This window comes from Pseudophryne corroboree, chromosome 4 (genome assembly GCF_028390025.1).
Source record: "Pseudophryne corroboree isolate aPseCor3 chromosome 4, aPseCor3.hap2, whole genome shotgun sequence".
Lineage (NCBI taxonomy): Eukaryota > Metazoa > Chordata > Amphibia > Anura > Myobatrachidae > Pseudophryne > Pseudophryne corroboree.
In genome coordinates, this window is record NC_086447.1 from 86,988,540 (window position 1) to 87,008,535 (window position 19,996).

At 50.0% G+C, this 19,996-nt stretch overlaps 1 protein-coding gene across 1 annotated transcript in view; it reads right to left on the bottom strand.

Moving 5' to 3' along the window:
- LOC134910843 (adhesion G-protein coupled receptor F1-like) overlaps positions 1-19,996 on the bottom strand; it is a 169,462-nt gene that overhangs the window by 81,320 nt on the left and 68,146 nt on the right. The window contains exon 8 of the mRNA XM_063919227.1: positions 9,068-9,295. Coding sequence (XP_063775297.1) covers positions 9,068-9,295 — 228 coding nt within the window. The remainder of the gene's footprint in view (positions 1-9,067; positions 9,296-19,996) is intronic.

Genomic DNA, 19,996 nt, shown 5'->3' on the forward strand with positions numbered 1-19,996 from the left:
TTGTGTGAAAGGCCTCCTTGAGGTCTATTTTGATACAGAAATCGTTCCTTGTAAGTAGGAAAGGTATGTCGGCTAAACCCTCCATACGGAAAGAGCGAGGTTTTATGTGTCGGTTGAGAGACTTGACATTTAAGACTGGTCTGTATGAACCGTCCTGTTTCCTGACGGGAAAAAGGTGACTGACTGACCCAGCCCCTTGTGGAAGTGTCTGCCAACTCTATTCTGCCTAACTGTAGGGCAAGGGACAGGACTCCATCTAATAACGGGCTGGCGTTTTTTGAGCAGGGAAAAATTTGTCGTGGAAAATGTAAAAGGGGGAGGGATAACCCTTTTTCCACGATTTTTAGCAACCACCTGTCTGTGGTAATCTGCCTCCAGGAGGCTATTGTATGGGAAAGACAAGGAGGAGGTTGCAAAGTAAAGTGACTTACCGTATCCTCTGTCTTTTCTGGGGGCGTATGTGCCGCCGGACCCTGCGCCTCTTGCGGTCCGTGTTCGGGGCGGACCACCTCTGTGAGCTCTGGGTGCGCCTCTGTAGTCTCGGGTCGAGCTGCTGGCTCCTGCAGGACGACCCTCCTGATGAAAGGGCCGCCTGGAAGGCTGAGGTCCTTTCAGGTCCGCAAAGGATTTGCGAGCTTTATAGCGGACCTTCACTTCGTCTATGAAATTGGGTCCGAAAAGGTCAGAATCTATCAGATTGGGGACATCTACCGGTCTGGGTGCCTGGTTAGTTAGCCCTGCATTAGCTAGCCAGCGAGTTCTACGTGAGTTTGATATGAAATCAAATGTCTGACCAATTATTAAGGTAGCCCTGCTAATAGCTTTTATGAGTGCCATTTTGGAAGCTACCAGGGAATCTAGGGAGCCCCCTGAGACGCCTTCTTTTTCTGCTTTGTCAAGGACAAATAATAAAGGACCGGCGGCGTCTGAAACCTTAAATTGATTTTTTCTTAGCAATTTATCCATAGCGTCACTCTGGACTTTTTCTCCCACGAGTGAAATCAAGGCCGGATCGATGTCTGGGGCAAATAGGGCCGGAATATCTGGGATGCCTGTGTGGTTTCGGAGAACCATATCATCCTCCTTAACTAGTGCTGTTCTAAAGGCTAACTGGGCAAAATTGTATACTTGGGAGCGTTCGCTCAAAGCCCAGTGGGCTGAATATATCTTGGAAGGTGGCATTCTACCTGCTAAGGCTACCCGGGCCATCTGCAGGTCACTATATTCGCCTCTGCGAGAGGATGCGCTAGTCCTGGTTACTTTCTCTGATTCCCAATCTACTGGAGGGTAACCAGTTTCCCTAAATGCATGGGTAAGGGGGGCTGTATGACTATGACTAGTCCCCTTATGAGCGCGGGTCTGCTATGGCCCTTAGAGGTATTCCAAGCACTGGCAATACCTGGGAAAGAGATATTTTTACCTGAACAGGCATCTCTAGAATAAACATGGTCAGTGTGTTTCTTTTTACTTGTGCACTTTCTCACCACTCTGTGAGAATATGCAGGAGGAGAAGGAGTCTCAGCATTCTGACTGACTTCTCCCTCCTCAGAGCTGTCCCTGTTGTCATCCGACCTGACAGGGTTAATTATTTTTCTCCTTTTAAATATAATGTCCTCATCTGAAGAAGTTGTGTCAGCAGGCTCTCCCAGGATTTTCCTAGAAGGCTGCCTGCCTCTTTTGCTGCGCTGTGGGGACACTAGGAGGGTGTTTGTAGCTGACACAGACACTGTGTCCTCCATCCTGCAGCGCTGAGGTAAAATCTAACTGGGGGGGCGTGGCCTAGCGCCTTATATGGTGCGCGCGCACGTGCCCAGCGTGCGCGCGCGTGACCGGCGGTGCGCGCGGACGGGTCCCGGGAGCGGCCGCTAGCCGCGGCTTTGCCCCCGCTCTCCCCAGGCTGTGGAAGGGTAAGTGAGAGTTTCTTTCACTTTACCCTTCCAGCGATCGTCAGGGAGGCTTGCACCTAACCCACCAGCTGTTGCTAGGTGGCAAGCCTCCCAACGAACAAAAAGAGAGGGGAGAGAGGGGGTGAGCAGGAGAGGGAGGGAGGGAGAGTGAGCAGAAGAGAGATAGAGAAGGGAAGCTGAGCAGGAGAGAGAGGGAGGGAGAGTGAGTAAGCAGAAGAGAGAAAGAGAAGGGGAGGTGAGCAGGAGAGAGAGGGAGGGAGGGAGAGTGAGTGAGCAGAAGAGAGATAAGAGAAGGGGGAGTGAGCAGGAGAGAGGTGAGCAGGAGGGGGGAGTAAGCAGGAGAGAGAGAAGGGGAGAGAGAGGGAGAAGTGAGTCGGAGAGAGTGGGAGATGGAGGGAGGAGTGAGCAGGAGAGAGAGGGGGAGAGAGAGAGTGGGAGTGAGCAGGAGAGCTTTAGGGTGTGAGCAGGAGAGAAAGCGAGAGAGGGTAGAGATAGGGAAAGAGTGGGAGTGAGCAGGAGAGCGTTAGGGTGTGAGCAGGAGAGAGAGAGCGAGAGAGGGTAGAGATAGGGAAAGAGTGAGAGTGAGCAGGAGAGCGTTAGGGTGTGAGCAGGAGAGAGAGAGAGGGTAGAGATAGGGAAAGAGTGGGAGTGAGCAGGAGAGCGTTAGGGTGTGAGCAGGAGAGAGCGAGCGAGAGAGGGTAGAGATAGGGAAAGAGTGGGAGTGAGCAGGAGAGCGTTAGGGTGTGAGCAGGAGAGAGAGAGCAAGAGAGGGTAGAGATAGGGAAAGAGTGGGAGTGAGCAGGAGAGCGTTAGGGTGTGAGCAGGAGAGAGAGAGCGAGAGAGGGTAGAGATAGGGAAAGAGTGGGAGTGAGCAGGAGAGCGTTAGGGTGTGAGCAGGAGAGAGAGAGCGAGAGAGGGTAGAGATAGGGAAAGAGTGAGAGTGAGCAGGAGAGCGTTAGGGTGTGAGCAGGAGAGAGAGAGAGGGTAGAGATAGGGAAAGAGTGGGAGTGAGCAGGAGAGCGTTAGGGTGTGAGCAGGAGAGAGAGAGCGAGAGAGGGTAGAGATAGGGAAAGAGTGGGAGTGAGCAGGAGAGCGTTAGGGTGTGAGCAGGAGAGAGAGAGCAAGAGAGGGTAGAGATAGGGAACGAGTGGGAGTGAGCAGGAGAGCGTTAGGGTGTGAGCAGGAGAGAGAGAGCGAGAGAGGGTAGAGATAGGGAAAGAGTGGGAGTGAGCAGGAGAGCGTTAGGGTGTGAGCAGGAGAGAGAGAGCGAGAGAGGGTAGAGATAGGGAAAGAGTGAGAGTGAGCAGGAGAGCGTTAGGGTGTGAGCAGGAGAGAGAGAGAGGGTAGAGATAGGGAAAGAGTGGGAGTGAGCAGGAGAGCGTTAGGGTGTGAGCAGGAGAGAGAGAGCGAGAGAGGGTAGAGATAGGGAAAGAGTGGGAGTGAGCAGGAGAGCGTTAGGGTGTGAGCAGGAGAGAGAGAGCAAGAGAGGGTAGAGATAGGGAAAGAGTGGGAGTGAGCAGGAGAGCGTTAGGGTGTGAGCAGGAGAGAGAGGGCGAGAGAGGGTAGAGAAAGGGAAAGAGTGGGAGTGAGCAGGAGAGCGTTAGGGTGTGAGCAGGAGAGAGAGAGCGAGAGAGGGTAGAGATAGGGAAAGAGTGGGAGTGAGCAGGAGAGCGTTAGGGTGTGAGCAGGAGAGAGAGAGCAAGAGAGGGTAGAGATAGGGAAAGAGTGGGAGTGAGCAGGAGAGCGTTAGGGTGTGAGCAGGAGAGAGAGGGCGAGAGAGGGTAGAGATAGGGAAAGAGTGGGAGTGAGCAGGAGAGCGTTAGGGTGTGAGCAGGAGAGAGAGAGCGAGAGAGGGTAGAGATAGGGAAAGAGTGGGAGTGAGCAGGAGAGCGTTAGGGTGTGAGCAGGAGAGAGAGAGCAAGAGAGGGTAGAGATAGGGAAAGAGTGGGAGTGAGCAGGAGAGCGTTAGGGTGTGAGCAGGAGAGAGAGGGCGAGAGAGGGTAGAGATAGGGAAAGAGTGGGAGTGAGCAGGAGAGCGTTAGGGTGTGAGCAGGAGAGAGAGAGCAAGAGAGGGTAGAGATAGGGAAAGAGTGAGAGTGAGCAGGAGAGCGTTAGGGTGTGAGCAGGAGAGAGAGAGAGGGTAGAGATAGGGAAAGAGTGGGAGTGAGCAGGAGAGTGTTAGGGTGTGAGCAGAAGAGAGAGAGCGAGAGAGGGTAGAGATAGGGAAAGAGTGAGAGTGAGCAGGAGAGCGTTAGGGTGTGAGCAGGAGAGAGAGAGCGAGAGAGGGTAGAGATAGGGAAAGAGTGGGAGTGAGCATATACTCAACACCACTCATCAGGGACACTGTGACTCACCCAACCCGGTTAACTGCAGAAAGCACTGTGGCAGGACAGGACACTTCACCAGAGAACAGGCGACCTCCATGGAGGGGCGGAGCTTAGTGTGGCCTTGAGGGGAGTGTCATGTGACCTGGGGACTCTTCCTCTGGTGACATATCTTCAGGTGGCCGGGGAGGGGTTCGGAGCTTAGTGCAGCTGGGGGGATTAGGCATAGTGCAGCCATGGGGCTCCTCCTCTGGTAACACATCTTCAGGTGGATGGGGGCTGAGTTTAGCGCAGCTGAGGGGCAGAGTTTCGTGTGACCAGGGGGCTCCTTCTCTGATGATACATCTTCGGGTGGCCGGGTAGCGGAGCATCAGTGGACGGTGACAGTACTTTGGGAGGCCCAGCTGGTGGTAAGAGCCAGTGTCACCAGTCCCCAAAATCTCCGCCATGGGCCTTAGAGTTGACTTGATGCAGGGGGAGCTGTGCGCCCAGGAAACATCTCGGGCCCCATAGCAGTTGCACCCTCCTCGGTATTTATGTAACAGGTACGTATGGTGTATTGTTGTTGCGAGTGCAGATGTTGGTTGATGTACCTGGATTCTTCACCCGGAGTCACCGATTCGTTCGGATATCGGCCCTCATTCCGAGTTGATCGCTCGCAAGGCGAATTTAGCAGAGTTGCTCACGCTAAGCCGCCGCCTACTGGGAGTGAATCTTAGCTTCTTAAAATTGCGAACGATGTATTCGCAATATTGCGATTACAAACTACTTAGCAGTTTCAGAGTAGCTCCACACTTACTCGGCATCTGCGATCAGTTCAGTGCTTGTCGTTCCTGGTTTGACGTCACAAACACACCCTGCGTTCGGCCAGACACTCCCCCGTTTCTCCGGCCACTCCTGCGTTTTTTCCGGAAACGGTAGCGTTTTTATCCACACGCCCCTAAAACGCCGTGTTTCCGCCCAGTAACACCCATTTCCTGTCAATCACACTACGATCGCCGGAGCGAAGAAAAAGCCGTGAGTAAAAATACTATCTTCTAAGCAAATTTACTTGGCGCAGTCGCAGTGCGAACATTGCGCATGCGTACTAAGCAGAAAAATGCTGCGATGCGAAGAAATTTACCGAGCGATCAACTCGGAATGAGGGCCATCACTTGTGGAACCCTAGGCAGAGAGACAAGGAACCCCAAACCCTGAGGACCCAACACAATAGGCACCACACATTCGGACAGTGACAGAAAGATTTATTATTCAGGAACAATTGGTCACTGCTGGAGGAGCAATTTGATTAAAAATTAAGGTACAACTCACAGTAGGATAAAACAATGCACACAATTAACATGTAATGATATGACAAATAACAGCGTAGAATTTTAGTACACTAGTAGAGTGCCTCAACACAGAGTTCTCATTAACACTAGTGGGATAATCTCCTTGAAGTGACCTGAAATGTCCACCAGGTGACAGTCTTGGCTCAGTTTTACTAATAGAGTTTAGGGGCGTCTCCCGCAAGTCTACAAGGGGTAGGGATGGCCATCGGTGGGGTGTACATTGATGGTTGCCATCGATGATACCATCACGATAACCATCGATGGTACACAAACCATCTATGGTGAACCATCGATGTTTGCACCACTCGATGGCCACCACTGAATGGTGTTGGCTGGTCCGCGGACCAATGAACAGCGGTGAGGTAGTAAGCAATTGGCCCAGACAGTCTCTTAACAGAGAAGATACAGACTCCTAGCTCAGTTCACAATGTCTAAATGCAGGAACAATACTCTTTCACTGGGGATGGCAGCTGTTAGGAGTCTCACTGTGGTGTGTGGAAGACGCCAATACTTGCGCTGGGCGAGGGCTCCCCTGTGATGAGGAACAGTAATAGCATCACAACGGTCCCGGTACTTTCCAGTATCTCGGCTGCCTCACAATTTCCGTGTGGCTGGATATGGCTAGTTACGCGTGTCTCTCTCAATCTATCCCTCTCTCTTTGGATGCCACTCCTTCTATGCGGGTATGGCACTTCAGCAGTGGCGAGGGGTTAAACTTATGGTAATCGTGTCAGTGGCGGGGACGCTGCAGACTATGGGGCCAATTCAGCAGAATTTGTATCCTTTTGCACGCATGCTGGCCGGCGCCTCCCCCCCTGCTACAAGCAGAAATTGCGATCGCCTTGCAATTTTTGTTTATCAGCAGAAACTAAGGTTGACTCCTGCCGGCGCAGGAGCCCCAGCACCATCTTACCTGTCGCGGCGGCTGCGTGTGACATCATGCAGCCGCCGCCCCCGCTCGCGCCTCACAGCCCAACGTTCGGGTTGCCCCGCCTCCGCAAAGCTCCGTTTCCACCCTGAAAACGAAGCGTTGCCGCCCGGCCCCCCGCAGATAATGCGGACGCATGCGCAGTAGGGCCCGCTGTGCATGCGCCCGTGGCACCCTGCAAAAATTCAGTCCGGATCGCGATTTGCAATCCGACCTGAATTAGCCCCTATGTCTACCTCTGTTTCACAGGGGCTCTCTGGTGCTGTATGGATTAACTGCCCTGAGATCTCTTCCATACAGAGATGGCCAGGATGGCACTTGCCAGGGCCGTCGGCCAAGGAGGGGGCGCTGCCCGGCAGTGCCACCCCGCCGCAGGGGGTAGAATGACATAGTAGTTCTCACTGAGTACATCCCTTAGCAGTGCTCATCCACTGCCGGACTCTCAGAAGCGTATTGCACTCTGACACTCTCTGTGACTACAGTCACAATGATGGTGAATATAGCCGGGGAGCGGGGCACTTACAGGTATGGGGAGGGGCGAGGCACTTACAGGTATGGGGAGGGGCGAGGCACTTACAGGTATGGGGAGGGGCGAGGCACTTCCTCATCCGCTCCCTTTCTCATTGGTCCCATGTGGTCTGTCACCAAACAGCAGCCACTACAATCAGCACCAGTCCACATTTTCTGTGGTACCGTAGCTGCACTGCATGGTCTATCCTGGCAGTCTGGATCACAGCTTACAAAGAGCTCTGTATGGTGAGGTAATCTAGACCAGTGACTGCCTGTCCAGCTGTGTTGAGACTACAAGTCCCAGCACACCTTGTCAGCTGGATTTGCTTAGACATGTAGTGCCATTTTTAACTGTATGTATGTGTGCATATATCCCCTCGGTGTTCCTGACCGCACCCTCCTTGTAATTACCCCTCAGTTTTCCTGCCCGCACCATCCCTGTAACTGCCCCCTCAGTGACCCTGCCCATACACTACTGTAATGCACCCTTCCCATAATTCCCCCTCATTGTCCCTGCCCGCACCCTCCCTGTAATTCCCCCTCAGTGTCCCTGACCTCAGCCTATCTGTAACTCCCTACTCTGTGCCCCTGGGTGGGGGAAGTGGGAAGCGCCAGTTCCTTACTTTACTTTGCGCTCAGACCCCTAGATACACCCCTGAGTCCGATATACTGGGCTCCCTCCTCTCAGCCGCTCTCTGTGTCACCGCGCCGTGTTCTCCTCGCAGTTCAGACTCCTCAGTGCGTCACCTCACACACCACTCCTCAGCCACACACTGCACTCGCCGCTGGGTCCTCTCTTGACCTGGTGCGGCGCCTGCTGCCTCAGTTCCCACAGCAGCGCATTCCTTTCAGTCACATCCGCGACTCTCTTGCCGCCTGGAGCTCTCCCTCTCCGCTCCTATCCATGCAAAGGCGGGCGGCTTTCCCCAGTACGGCTCCTCACTCTCCTCCGAGCACTCTCCTCAGCAGCACTGGGTGCTAACCCCACCTTTTCAGATTCCCGCTCCCCAGCCTTCCCCCTCAGAGGAACTCTTGCTGGAATTCTCTGGGTCCCTGTGTCCACTGCGTTAGGGCTACCGCCGACGTCATCATAGGGAGTGATGAGAAGGGGTATTAACCCATACAATGTTGCTGGGCTGGCTAGTGCAATGGGGCTCCTTCAGGGGATCCCACTCGGGTGGTCTCAGACCATAGCGATGGTGCCCTATATATATGTGTATATATATATATATATATATATATATACACACACACACACACATACACACACACACACACACACACACACACACACACACACACACACACACTCTGGGACTTTTTCAGAGTGTCACAGCTACGTCACTGCTTCCTCTCTTTTAATGCATATTAGTAAAAAATAATGTTTTATTAAACTATATACATTTGTTAATTTAAAGACTGCTACCACCCACCACAGCCTAACCCTTACCCTACCCCTAATGCCTAACCCTAACCACAGTACTTACTGCCAGGATTCAGACCATCAGGATTCCGCTGTTTGTATTCTGGCTGTTGGGATCCTGGCTCCACATCCCGTTTACCATATACAGGTTGAGTCTCCCTTATCCAAAATGCTTGGGACCAGAGGTATTTTGGATATGGGATTTTTCCGTATTTTGGAATAATTGCATAGCATAATGAGATATCATGGTGATGGGACCTAAATCTAAGCACAGAATGCATTTATGTTACATATACACCTTATACACACAGCATGAAGGTCATTTTAGCCAATATTTTTTATAACTTTGTGCATTAAACAAAGTGTGTCTACATTCACACAATTCATTTATGTTTCATATACACCTTATATACACAGCCTGAAGGTCATTTAATACAATATATTTAATAACTTTGTGTATTAAACAAAGTTTGTGTACATTGAGCCATCAAAAACAAAGGTTTCATTATCTCACTCTCACTCAAAAAAGTCCGTATTTCGGAATATTCCGTATTTCGGAATATTTGGATATGGGATACTCAACCTGTAGTAGTGAATTCAACTGATCTATTCACCACAGACTTTCAGACACGTGAGTCACTGACCTTCCCACCACTGATCTGTACTACTGACGTAGAGAATGGAGACTGTTTTGTCTGGGAGATAATCCGTTGACACTTCCACGTTTCCTCCATCACTGAATATCGTGTTGGTGATGTTATTGGCGATCAGGGACCACGCCACGGCAGTCACCGTTTCATTGATTTTGCAGGTAAGCTTTATTGGGTCCCACATTTTGACTTCCAGGTCTGTGGGCTCAATAGAAGCCAAACCTGCAGTATAAAGAGCATAACATTAATCTAACGCACGCCCGGGTTAGGTTTAGTATTAGACCTAACTAGGAGTAATAGCCTATGTGTGGAGGGGTAGAGACCGACCGCTGCCTTTTTCATACCTGGGCCATATAATAGTGACAGTGCATCGTACTTTCAGGGCTGTTTCTAGCCAATTTGGCTCCCAGTGCAAGATTTCAAAATGCGCCCCCCCCCCCACCCCACCCATTGACATTAAAAAAATATATATATGCGCCTCCCCCCATATATAGAAAAAGAAAAAGCAAGCGCGCGCCAAAGGGTGTGTGGCCTCATTAAAATGGGCGTGGCCTCATCTGATATCATCACGCCCACCACAGGAAAAACAAAAGTCTCCACTTTACACACTGCGGCAGGTACGTGTCCCCATTTTACACAGTATGGCAGGCAAGTGTCCCCATTATACACAGTATGGCAGGCAAGAGTCCCCATTTTACACAGTACGGCAGGCACGAGTCCCCATTTTACACAGTACGGCAGGCACGAGTCCCCATTTTACACAGTACGGCAGGCAGGTGTCCCCATTTTACACAGTACGGCAGGCACAAGTCCCTATTTTACACAGTATGGCAGGCAAGTGTCCCCATTTTACACAGTACGGCAGGGTAGAGTCCCCATTTTACACAGTATACAGGCACGAGTCCCCATTTTACACATTGCGGCAGGCACGTGTCCCCATTTTACACAGTACAGCAGGCAATAGTCCCCATTTTACACAGTACAGCAGGCAATAGTCCCCATTAGACACAGTACAGCAGGCAATAGTCCCCATTTTACACAGTACAGCAGGCAATAGTCCCCATTTTACACAGTACAGCAGGCAATAGTCCCCATTTTACACAGTATTGCAGGCAAGAGTCCCCATTTTACACAGTATTGCAGGCAATAGTCCCCATTTTACACAGTATTGCAGGCAAGAGTACCCATTTTACACAGCATTGCAGGCAAGTGTCAAGTGGGGGGAGAGGAAGGGAGAGGGAGGGGGGGGAAGAGAGAGAGAGAATACTTACATACAGTATGAAGAGGCTCTTCCCGTTCTTCGGCCTGCGCCGGCTGCCTCCTCCTTCCAGCTGGCTCCCCCTCCTCTTGTCATCGGTACTCCTGTTCAGGGGGCGGAGTTTCGTGGAATGACGCAATTGCGTCGTGACGTCACAACGCAACCGCATCATTCTGCGAAACTCCGCCCCCCGAACAGGATTACTCGGGAAGGGGGAGGAGGGGGAAAAGGACCTGCAAAGTGCCGCGGCGGGCGCCCCATGCGGTTGCACCGCTCGCCCGCCGCTAGAAACGGCACTGCTTACTTTTATCCACAATGTGCAATCAACTGAGAGAATGAGAATATCAACTAATAGGCTGGGCCGGCTCTACCATTAGGAAGCTTTAGGCAGTTGCCTAGGGCATCAGGATCTGTGGGGGCAGCCCTGAGTCTGCTTATAACAAAAATAAGTGTAACCCTTTTCCTTATAGGTATGATAGTAATAGCTTTTTCCACCTTATACTGTGCCTCCACCCAAGTATTTGATCCTATTCATTAGATGAATTAAGTTCGGGGTATACTTGGGAACACCCCTTTTCTTTTCTTTTTTTATAAATATAGGTATGTATGCATCTATCTATACTAGTAATGTTCTGAATTCGTTAACCTTTGGTATCTATTTATTACAGGAGTACCTGAAATGCTTATGGATCTTAAATTCCTCTTCACTGGACAGACTCCGGTAAGTAATCCATTATACACCATTAACAATGCCTTTTAATTAAAGATATATATTTAAAGTATCATCAAATATCATAAACCACACTTCTATTAATAGTTATGCATCTGTATACATTTAACTGGAAATTATACCACATCTTATGCACTAAATATATATATATGCCGAAACCTATACACACCCAGATATATATCTATACATACTCATAAATACATTAATAATAATAATTTCACATAGTCCACTACATCAATGTTCAGCTTTCCATTAGGATAGGTCTAAATCCTGGAAGCAGATGCCAGGGAAACGTGTATCAAGTTTTAGTATTATATATGCATATATAAAGAAGGTGGATTCCTGTAGGTTTTCTTTTTTTAGCAATATATCTATATATAGTTAATTGAATCTTATCCCTAACGGTTTCCTTTAGCTAGGGGTTAACTCTCCTCAGTGTTGTAACAGTAGATAACACACTTTCGGTAGCAGAAAGGCTACACTGTATATCAGTGTTTTCTGTTCCTTTACAAAGTATCAGTTAACATTTGCAAGAGTAGTAGCTGCTTATCACTTATATATATTGTATCCACTAGGTCTAGACTGCCAGGGTTTAAACGGTGAGATGTAATTTCTCCGAGTGGTGCTACTAGGAACTCCTCCTTGGTAAATCTCGTTATAATCAATAATAAAACTGAGGAATGGCTTTATCCTTATGTCCAGTTCTGTAGTTATATAGTAGACTGTAACTGCAGTAGTGCAGATATTAAGCCACAGTATTTTGTATATATATATATTTGTTTCTCATTATATATATATTTTGTTAATAGTTCTATCGGAGCTCCTTAATTGGTTTCGTCCAACCACAATCCATATATCTATAGTGCTCCTATAGAGGGCTAACTGTAGAAATTAAATACTAGCCACTAATAACAGTATTTAACGATGGTAAAAATGCCTGCGGTAAAGCAACCCTGGTGTAGTGTTCCTGGTGATTAAGTGCGAATATAAGAGATTTACAGACCTCAGCTGTCTTCAATAAGTGACTCCTGTCACTCACCATGTAGTATAAGGGTAGCTCCGCCCCCTTTTCACTTCATTGGTGGGCAGTGAATCTGCTAAGTGGATGCTTGTCATTAGCGGCTCCGGACATTGGCCGCTCTCTGCTGCTGGTGTCTCCCCGCTGCTGGTGACCGATAACTGCTCCCCCGGCTCGCTGGCTCTGTGCGGCTCCTGACGTCGGCTCCTCTCCGCTGCGGGTGCCGGTAACTGCTCCCCCGGCTCTCTGGCTCTGAGCGGCTCCTGATGTCGGCTCCTCTCCGCTGCGGGTGCCGGTAACTGCTCCACCGGCTCTCTGGCTCGGTGCGGCTCCTGATGTAGGCTTCTCTTCGCTGCGGGTGCCGGTAACTGCTCCCCCGGCTCTCTGGCTCGGTGCGGCTCCTGATGTCGGCTTCTCTCCGCTGCGGGTGCCGGTAACTGCTCCCCCGGCTCTCTGGTTCTGTGCGGCTCCTGATGTCGGCGTCTCTCAGCTGCTGGTGCCGGTAACTGCTCCCCCGGCTCTCGCTTCTTCACAGCTTCTGCTGCTCACCGACGGCTGCGCTGGTCTCCGCTCTCCCCAGCTCTTGAGCCCGCTGACGGCTGAAGGAGATGCCGGTTTCTGCTTCCCCAGCTCTCAGCACTTCACAGCTCCCGCTGCTCACCGACGGATGCGCTAGATCTTCAGTGTGCTATCGCTCGCTGGAGTCCTCTCTCCATCTCCACTGCACCGCCAATGTTTACAGCATAGCTCTTTGAGGCGGGCAGGGAGAGAAAGGAGTTACTCCCTCAGAGGCGCACACACAAGTCCCTCTCAACGCTGTTTCTCTTCCTTTTATACGGGAGCCCCAGGGGCCACGCGAGCAGTCCCTGTCTCGTGAAGACCCCGTTTTCCCGCCGACAGCACGAGCCGGCTGCCACTGTTCCTCGTGCCCTGCTGCTTAATGAGGCATTACTATGATGTGAGGGTCTATGGGATGCCCTCATAGACATGAAATAATACCATATAACATTTATATATATATATATATATATATATATATATATATAGATAATAAATGACAAAAGCTGGTCATTCCATTTAACGATATTAATTATACAACGGGGCTATTTATAACTGATAATGTCTGGAAAACACCTCATGACGTCCTCAGAGTTACCACATCACGGGTACTAATATTAATTTAACATAACAGACCATATATAATATATAAATACATATATACAGTATATAGATATACACAGGCTCCTACATAAGCAGCTCTAGTCATACTTCCATACTAACTATGTCCCGATACCACCTATGTGGAGTGATATTCATAAATAAAGGCTACATTAGGATCAATGGCGTCATAAGGGGGGTGCTGGGGGTCCGGGCTATACAGGGCCGGCCCGAGCTTAATTCTTTGGTGAGCGAATAAAGATTTTGGCGCCCCTTGATGGGATAAACTTTTTAATGAGGCAGTAAGCGCTAAAGGCAATAAGGGTTGTGGCCACACACTAGTAACCCCAAGGGTACAGGGAGGTAGTGGGTGACTGGGGGAGATAGCGGGTGACAGGGGAGGCAATGTAGCTAGCAGCCAGCTGTAGGATTGGAAGTGGAAGAAGTCCCAGTGGGATAGGGCCCTGGGAATTCCCTCCCAGGCCTGGCACTGTTAAAGTGGTAACCGGTAGCAGAAGCAGGCAGTAGGTGTCAAACTAGGCTGCACTGGTAGCCTCTGCTCCCTATATAAGATCTCATTTAATGTTATCTAATTAACTCCATGTAACACATCACACACAGTAATCTCATACACCACAGGGGTAGAGCAGGTGAGAAGCACACAGGGGGAGAGCTAGGGAGACAGCAGGTCAGAGGCACACCAAGGAGAGAGAGCAGGGGAGAGGCACACAGACGGAGAGATTGGGAGAGAACAGAAGAGGCACTCAGGGGGAAAGATAGGAAGAGAGCAGGAGGGACAGAGGGAGAAAGATAAGGAGAGAGCAGGTGGCACACAGGGGGAGATTTAGGGAGAGAGCCCGAGGCACACAGGGGGAGAGAGCAGGAAAGGCACACAGGGGGAGAGAAAGGGAGAGAGCAGGAAAGGCACACGGACAGTGGTAGAAAGAGAGCAGGAGAAGCACACAGGGAGAGAGGTAGCGAGAGAGCAGGAGGCACACAGGGGGAGAGAGGAGGAAAGGCACACAGGGGGAGAGAAAGGGAGAGAGCAGGAAAGGCACACAGGGGGAGAGAGCAGGAAAGGCACACAGGGGGAGAGAGCAGGAAAGGCACACAGGGGGAGAGAAAGGGAGAGAGCAGGAAAGGCACACAGGGGGAGAGAGCAGGAAAGGCACACAGGGGGAGAGAGCAGGAAAGGCACACAGGGGGAGAGAGCAGGAAAGGCACACATGGGGAGAGAAAGGGAGAGAGCAGGAAAGGCACACGGACAGTGGTAGAAAGACAGCAGGAGAAGCACACAGGGAGAGAGGTAGCAAAAGAGCAGGAGAAGCACACAGGGAGAGAGGTAGCGAGAGAGCAGGAGGCACACAGGGGGAGAGAGCAGGAAAGGCACACAGTGGGAAAGAAAGGGAGAGAGCAGGAGAGGCACACAGGGGGAGAGAGCAGGAAAGGGCACACGGGGTAGAGCTAGGGAGAGAGCAGGGGAGAGGCACACAGAGGGAGAGATAGGGAGAGAACAGAAGAGGCACTTGGGGAAAGATAGGAAGTGAGCAGGAGGGACAGAGGGAGAAAGATAAGGAGAGAGCACGAGAGGCACACATGGTGAGTGATAGGGAGAGAGCAGGAGAGGCACACAGGGTGAGTGATAGGGAGAGAGCAGGAGAGGCACACAGGGTGAGTGATAGGGAGAGAGCAGGAGAGGCACACAGGGTGAGTGATAGGGAGAGAGCAGGAGAGGCACACCGGGGAGAGATAGGGAGAGAGGCACATAGGGGGAGTTGGAGACAAGGGGTGTCGGACTCATGCTGCAGCAGCCTGCCCTGGTTAAAATTAGACCGGCTGATGTATGGAGCCCATAGATTCATTAATAAGATTCTCATCACCAACACGAAACAGATGAATAATTTCAAATAGCTTAATGATCCTAAACAAAACCCCTGGCTCAGCGCCACCAGCATACCTAAATAGCTGTCCCTCGTGTTAGGAATGGATGGCACGGTGGGTGGGCACGCGGGCACGGAGTCCCGACTACTCAAACATGGCTCCTCCAACTCAGTAGCGGCCTGCCCCAGCACAGTTCTGCATATTGTAATGAGCGGCGTGACATCATGACGCCCTGTCATTCATTACATATGCACTGCACAAGAATGAGCCACGGCCGCAGCAGCACTGATCAGTGAGTGCTTGGCTGCTGACCCGGCTCTGTCGCGGATAGAGCGCCATCTATGTGCGGCGCCTTACTCGGCTGCGTAGTTTGCATCTTTATAGGGCCGGCCCTGGGGTTATACTAAGGTGTCACCCTTGGACGGGGGTGACACCAAAATGGCAGTTCCTCTACAGTGACAGGAGCCAGGTGTTGCAGTGGGATATTCTACTGCCGCACCCGGCTCCTGTCATAGATGAGGAGCCGGCAGCACAAGAAGACTGTCTCCGGGGCAGCCCAGCATCTTCGGAGATGATCTCGGTATCCCCACGGGGCCACGCCCCGTCTGTATACGACCATGACACTTTTATGTGTGGCAACACAGACTTTTTCGGGCGAGGGGAGATCCAGGGTGTGCGCTGGGTGTTGCTACACACGCCCCTGATAAGGGTAACTGTGACAGATGCATCCATATTAGACTCAATGCAGACAGCGACTGTTGAACTTCTAAGATGTTACCTCCACACTTTCACCTGGAAAGTGGGTACTGATGTGCGGTTTAGAGGCGTGGGGGGGGGGGGGGCACGGACAGCACCGTTGAGGATTTTTGCCAAGGGTGTCGAGAAACCTTGCAACGGCCCTGCTAATAGGTATTATAATATTTAAAATATAATTAGGGGGGAATGTACAGTAATAGTGCGTGAGAATCCGAAAGTGGGAGATTTTGTGAGAGTTCTGATTTTTTTTAAAAGTGCCAATCATTTACATGGCAAAACCAAGGTGATATTGCCATGTAAATGATCGCCACTTTAAAAAAAAAAAACTCTCCCAAAATCTTTCATGTTCCGATTCTCACACCCAATTACCTTCCCCCCTATATGTTAAAATAAATCTATTCAGAGACTGTTAATGATAAGTTTAGGTTTTTGTACTTGCTATTCTATGAACAAGCAAGAAAAGTTTACACCTAGGGTCCAGCTTATTGTTATTCCTGACTGAGCAACGGTACTGCAAGAGGCCCTACGTAGTGGGCTTTCCCAACAATCCAGCCGATACTCAGGTCAAATTTTGATTGGATTAAGCCAAGAGGGAGCTAACAACGGAGCTGGCGAATCAGATTTACTGATGCTGTATCTGTGTGCTGCATTAAAAGGTGTAATGTCTGCGCCCGCTATTATATTAGTGATCAACCAGGACCTGGCTAGCGTAATTGTCATTTATAACTGCCCCCTTTTGCCATAAATCCAGCAATGTTACTAGTGCTAATTTATCTAAGGTTGTACAGTAGGAAGACTTCTCCCTTCCCGTGAGACCATGACCACAGGTCCAGAGTAATCGTGTTGGCATTCATAGGGGTGTGTGTGTGTGTGTGGGGGGGGGGGGTAGTCAATTGTTTGAAAAGTCAGTTGGGTCTGTTTTTTCCTATCTACTAGACAGGAAAAAACAGACTCCCAACCGACTTTTCAAACATTTGAATTCCCCCATAATGTCTACGCCACAATGTTGATATCTAAATGTCTACATTGTTCAAACTGTCGATACCAGGTTGACATCCTCAAACTTCACAATGTCAACATCTGAAATGGTAATGCTGACATTCTGAGAATGCCAACGGTTAGGGATAGGCACCGCTATCAGGTATTAGGGATAGGCCGCGGGATGAGGTTAGGAGTAGGCTGTGGGGGTGGTGTGTGTGTGTGTGTGTGGGGGGGGGGAATGTTAGGCCGCGGGATGAGGTTAGGAGTAGGCTGTGGGGGTGGTGTGTGGGGGTGTATGGGGGGAAAATGTTAAGTAGCAGGGGGAGGGTTAGGATAGGAATAGGGGGAGAAATACTCATTAGAACACTGCAGCGTCACATGTACACACTGGAAGTCACTGTCACAGCACCACCTGGACCTGGAATAAGACAATGGAGCTGCCACTGCCGCTGGGAGAAGGTAAGAGATTACTAGACCACCAGGGACGGTTTGTTGACAGTTCATCATGTTGACTTATCCAGGTAAACATGCCGAATATCGACATGGTCGCTGTCGACATGCTGCATGTTACAGTTCGAACCTTTTCGACATTCTCATATCAACCTGATGACTGAATGGGGTAATATTAGGGGATTCTATACTGGAAAAAGACTTAGGGGTTCACAGCAGTACCCGAAGTAGGATTGCAGTAATGAAGGCTAATAAGATATTAACATGCATAAAACAGGGAATTGATGAAAGGGACGAGAGTATTATACTCCCGTTATATAAATCACTAGTGAGGCCACATCTTGAATACTGTGTGCAATTTTGGGCACCATATTACAAAAAGGATATCCTGGAGATAGAAAAGGTTCAGAGGCGGGCGACCAAACTAATCAAGGGCATGGAGACGCTGGAATACAGACGCTGGAATACGAGGAAAGGCTTGCAAGGCTAGGCATGTTTACATTGGAAAAGAGGAGACTAAGAGGGGACATGATCAACCTCTACAAATATATAAGGTGTCAATACACAGAGCTTGGGAGGGACCTGTTTTCTATAAGATCAGCACAGAGGACACGTGGTCACTCACTTTGGTTAGAGGAGAGGAGTTTCCGCACATTGAGGTTTTTTCACAGTAAGGACAATATGTGTTTGGAATTCCTTGCCTGAGAGAGTAGTAATGGCGGACTCAGTTAACACCTTTAAGAATGGGTTAAATTCCTATTGGATAAAGATATTCAGGGTTATGGTGCGTAGGCACGCATTATAGTTAATATAACTAGTCCTAACATAAACATAACTAGTCCTATAATAAGACTGTATAGGAGACCACAATCAGGTTGAACTCGATGGACAATTGTCTTTTCTCATACATCCTAGAGGACCATGGGGTATAGACAGTTCCGCAGGAGCCATGGGCACTCTTAAGACTTTTCAATGGGTGTGAACTGGCTCCTCCCTCTATGCCCTTCCTCCAGACCTCAGTTTTAGAAATGTGCCCAGGCAGACTGGATGCACTCTAGGGGAGCTCTACTGAGCTTCTCTGAAAAGACTTATGTTAGGTTTTTTATTTTCAGGGAGAACTGCTGGCAACAGTCTCCCTGCTTCGTGGGACTGAGGGGGCAGAAGTAGGAACCAACTTCCTGAAGAGTTTCATGGCTCTGCTTCTGGCTGACAGGACACCATTAGCTCCTGAAGGGTACTGAACGCTAGCCGTGTCTAGATGCTCACTCCCACAGCACGCCGTCACCCCCCTCACAGAGCCAGAAATCAGAAGACAGGTGAGTAGAAGAAGACAGATCTTCAATCAAGAAAAGTGATGGCTGAGGTACAGTGCGGCTGGCGGGAGCGCAGCGCGCCATTGCTGCCACACACACAGGCACTGTAGGGTGCAGGGCGCGGGGTGGGGGGGGGGTGCACTGGGCATCAAAACACCTCTATAAACTGGCAAAAAGGGGGCATAAGATGCCCAGGCACAGCCCTACCCCCGCCAGTATAAATATTATGAAATGTTTCTGAGGTAAAAACGCGCCATTGCGGGGGCGGAGCTTCTTCCTCAGGCAACCAGCACACTGCTCAGCGCCATTTTCTCTCTCCTCAGGCTGCAGAGACACCGCTGGTCCTCCTTCACTTCTGACTACAAGTATCAGGGTGCAAAACGGGGGGGGGGGGGGGGGCGCAAGCGAATTTGGTGCTTTACAAGTGTGTTTTACTGTATAAAAAGCACTGCATGTCAGTGGGCATTCTGTGTTCACAGGCATTAGATACTGGCGCTGGGGTTGTGAACTAGCTGCTCCTAAACTGTGTCCCTCTGACAGATTTTACTGTGGGTCTGTCCCCTATAAGACCCAGTGTGTCTGTGTGTGTCCCATTTTATGGACACAGAAGTATATGGGGGGGGGGGGGCGCTGCCGGCACACCAGGAGCCTGCATGGGAGAAAGAAATACGTGATAGTATGCATCATATCAATAGGAGGTTGGATAAGTCTGAATCTCATGCTGAGTGCTGGAGAAAATCTGTGGAGGATGTGATTTTTCAGGGCTCTGTTCTTCCATCCACAGGCGACCCCTCTGGGTCACATAAGAGTCCATTTGAGAATATTCTGAATACTGATACCGACACGGACACTGATTCTTGTGTCGACGATAGTGACTCCAGAGAAATAGATCATAAATTGGCAGAAAACATACAATATGTGATTGTAGCTATAAGGTAAGTTCTTGAAGTCACGGAAACCACTCCTGTACCTCAAGAGAAGGCTTATTTCTATAAAGAAAAGAAATCTAAGGTCACTTTCCCTCATTCCCACGAGCTTAATACTCTCTTTGAAGGGATGTGGGTGAATCCCGAAAATAAATTTCGGATTCCTAAGAGAATTCAGATAGCTTATCCTTTCCCGGTGGAGGACAGGAAAAAATGGGAGTCACCTCCTGTGTTAGACAGTGTACTGTCCAGGTTGACAAAGAAGGTAATTCTCCCTGCACCTGGCACGGCTTCACTAAAAGAGCCGGCAGACCGAAAGATGGAAACTACATTGAAATCCATTTATGTTGCCAATGGTACACTGCTGAGGCCCACAATTGCTTGCGCGTGGGTGAGTAGCGCTATTGAAAATGGTCAGAAAGCGTGTCATCAGAAATTGACACGATTGATAA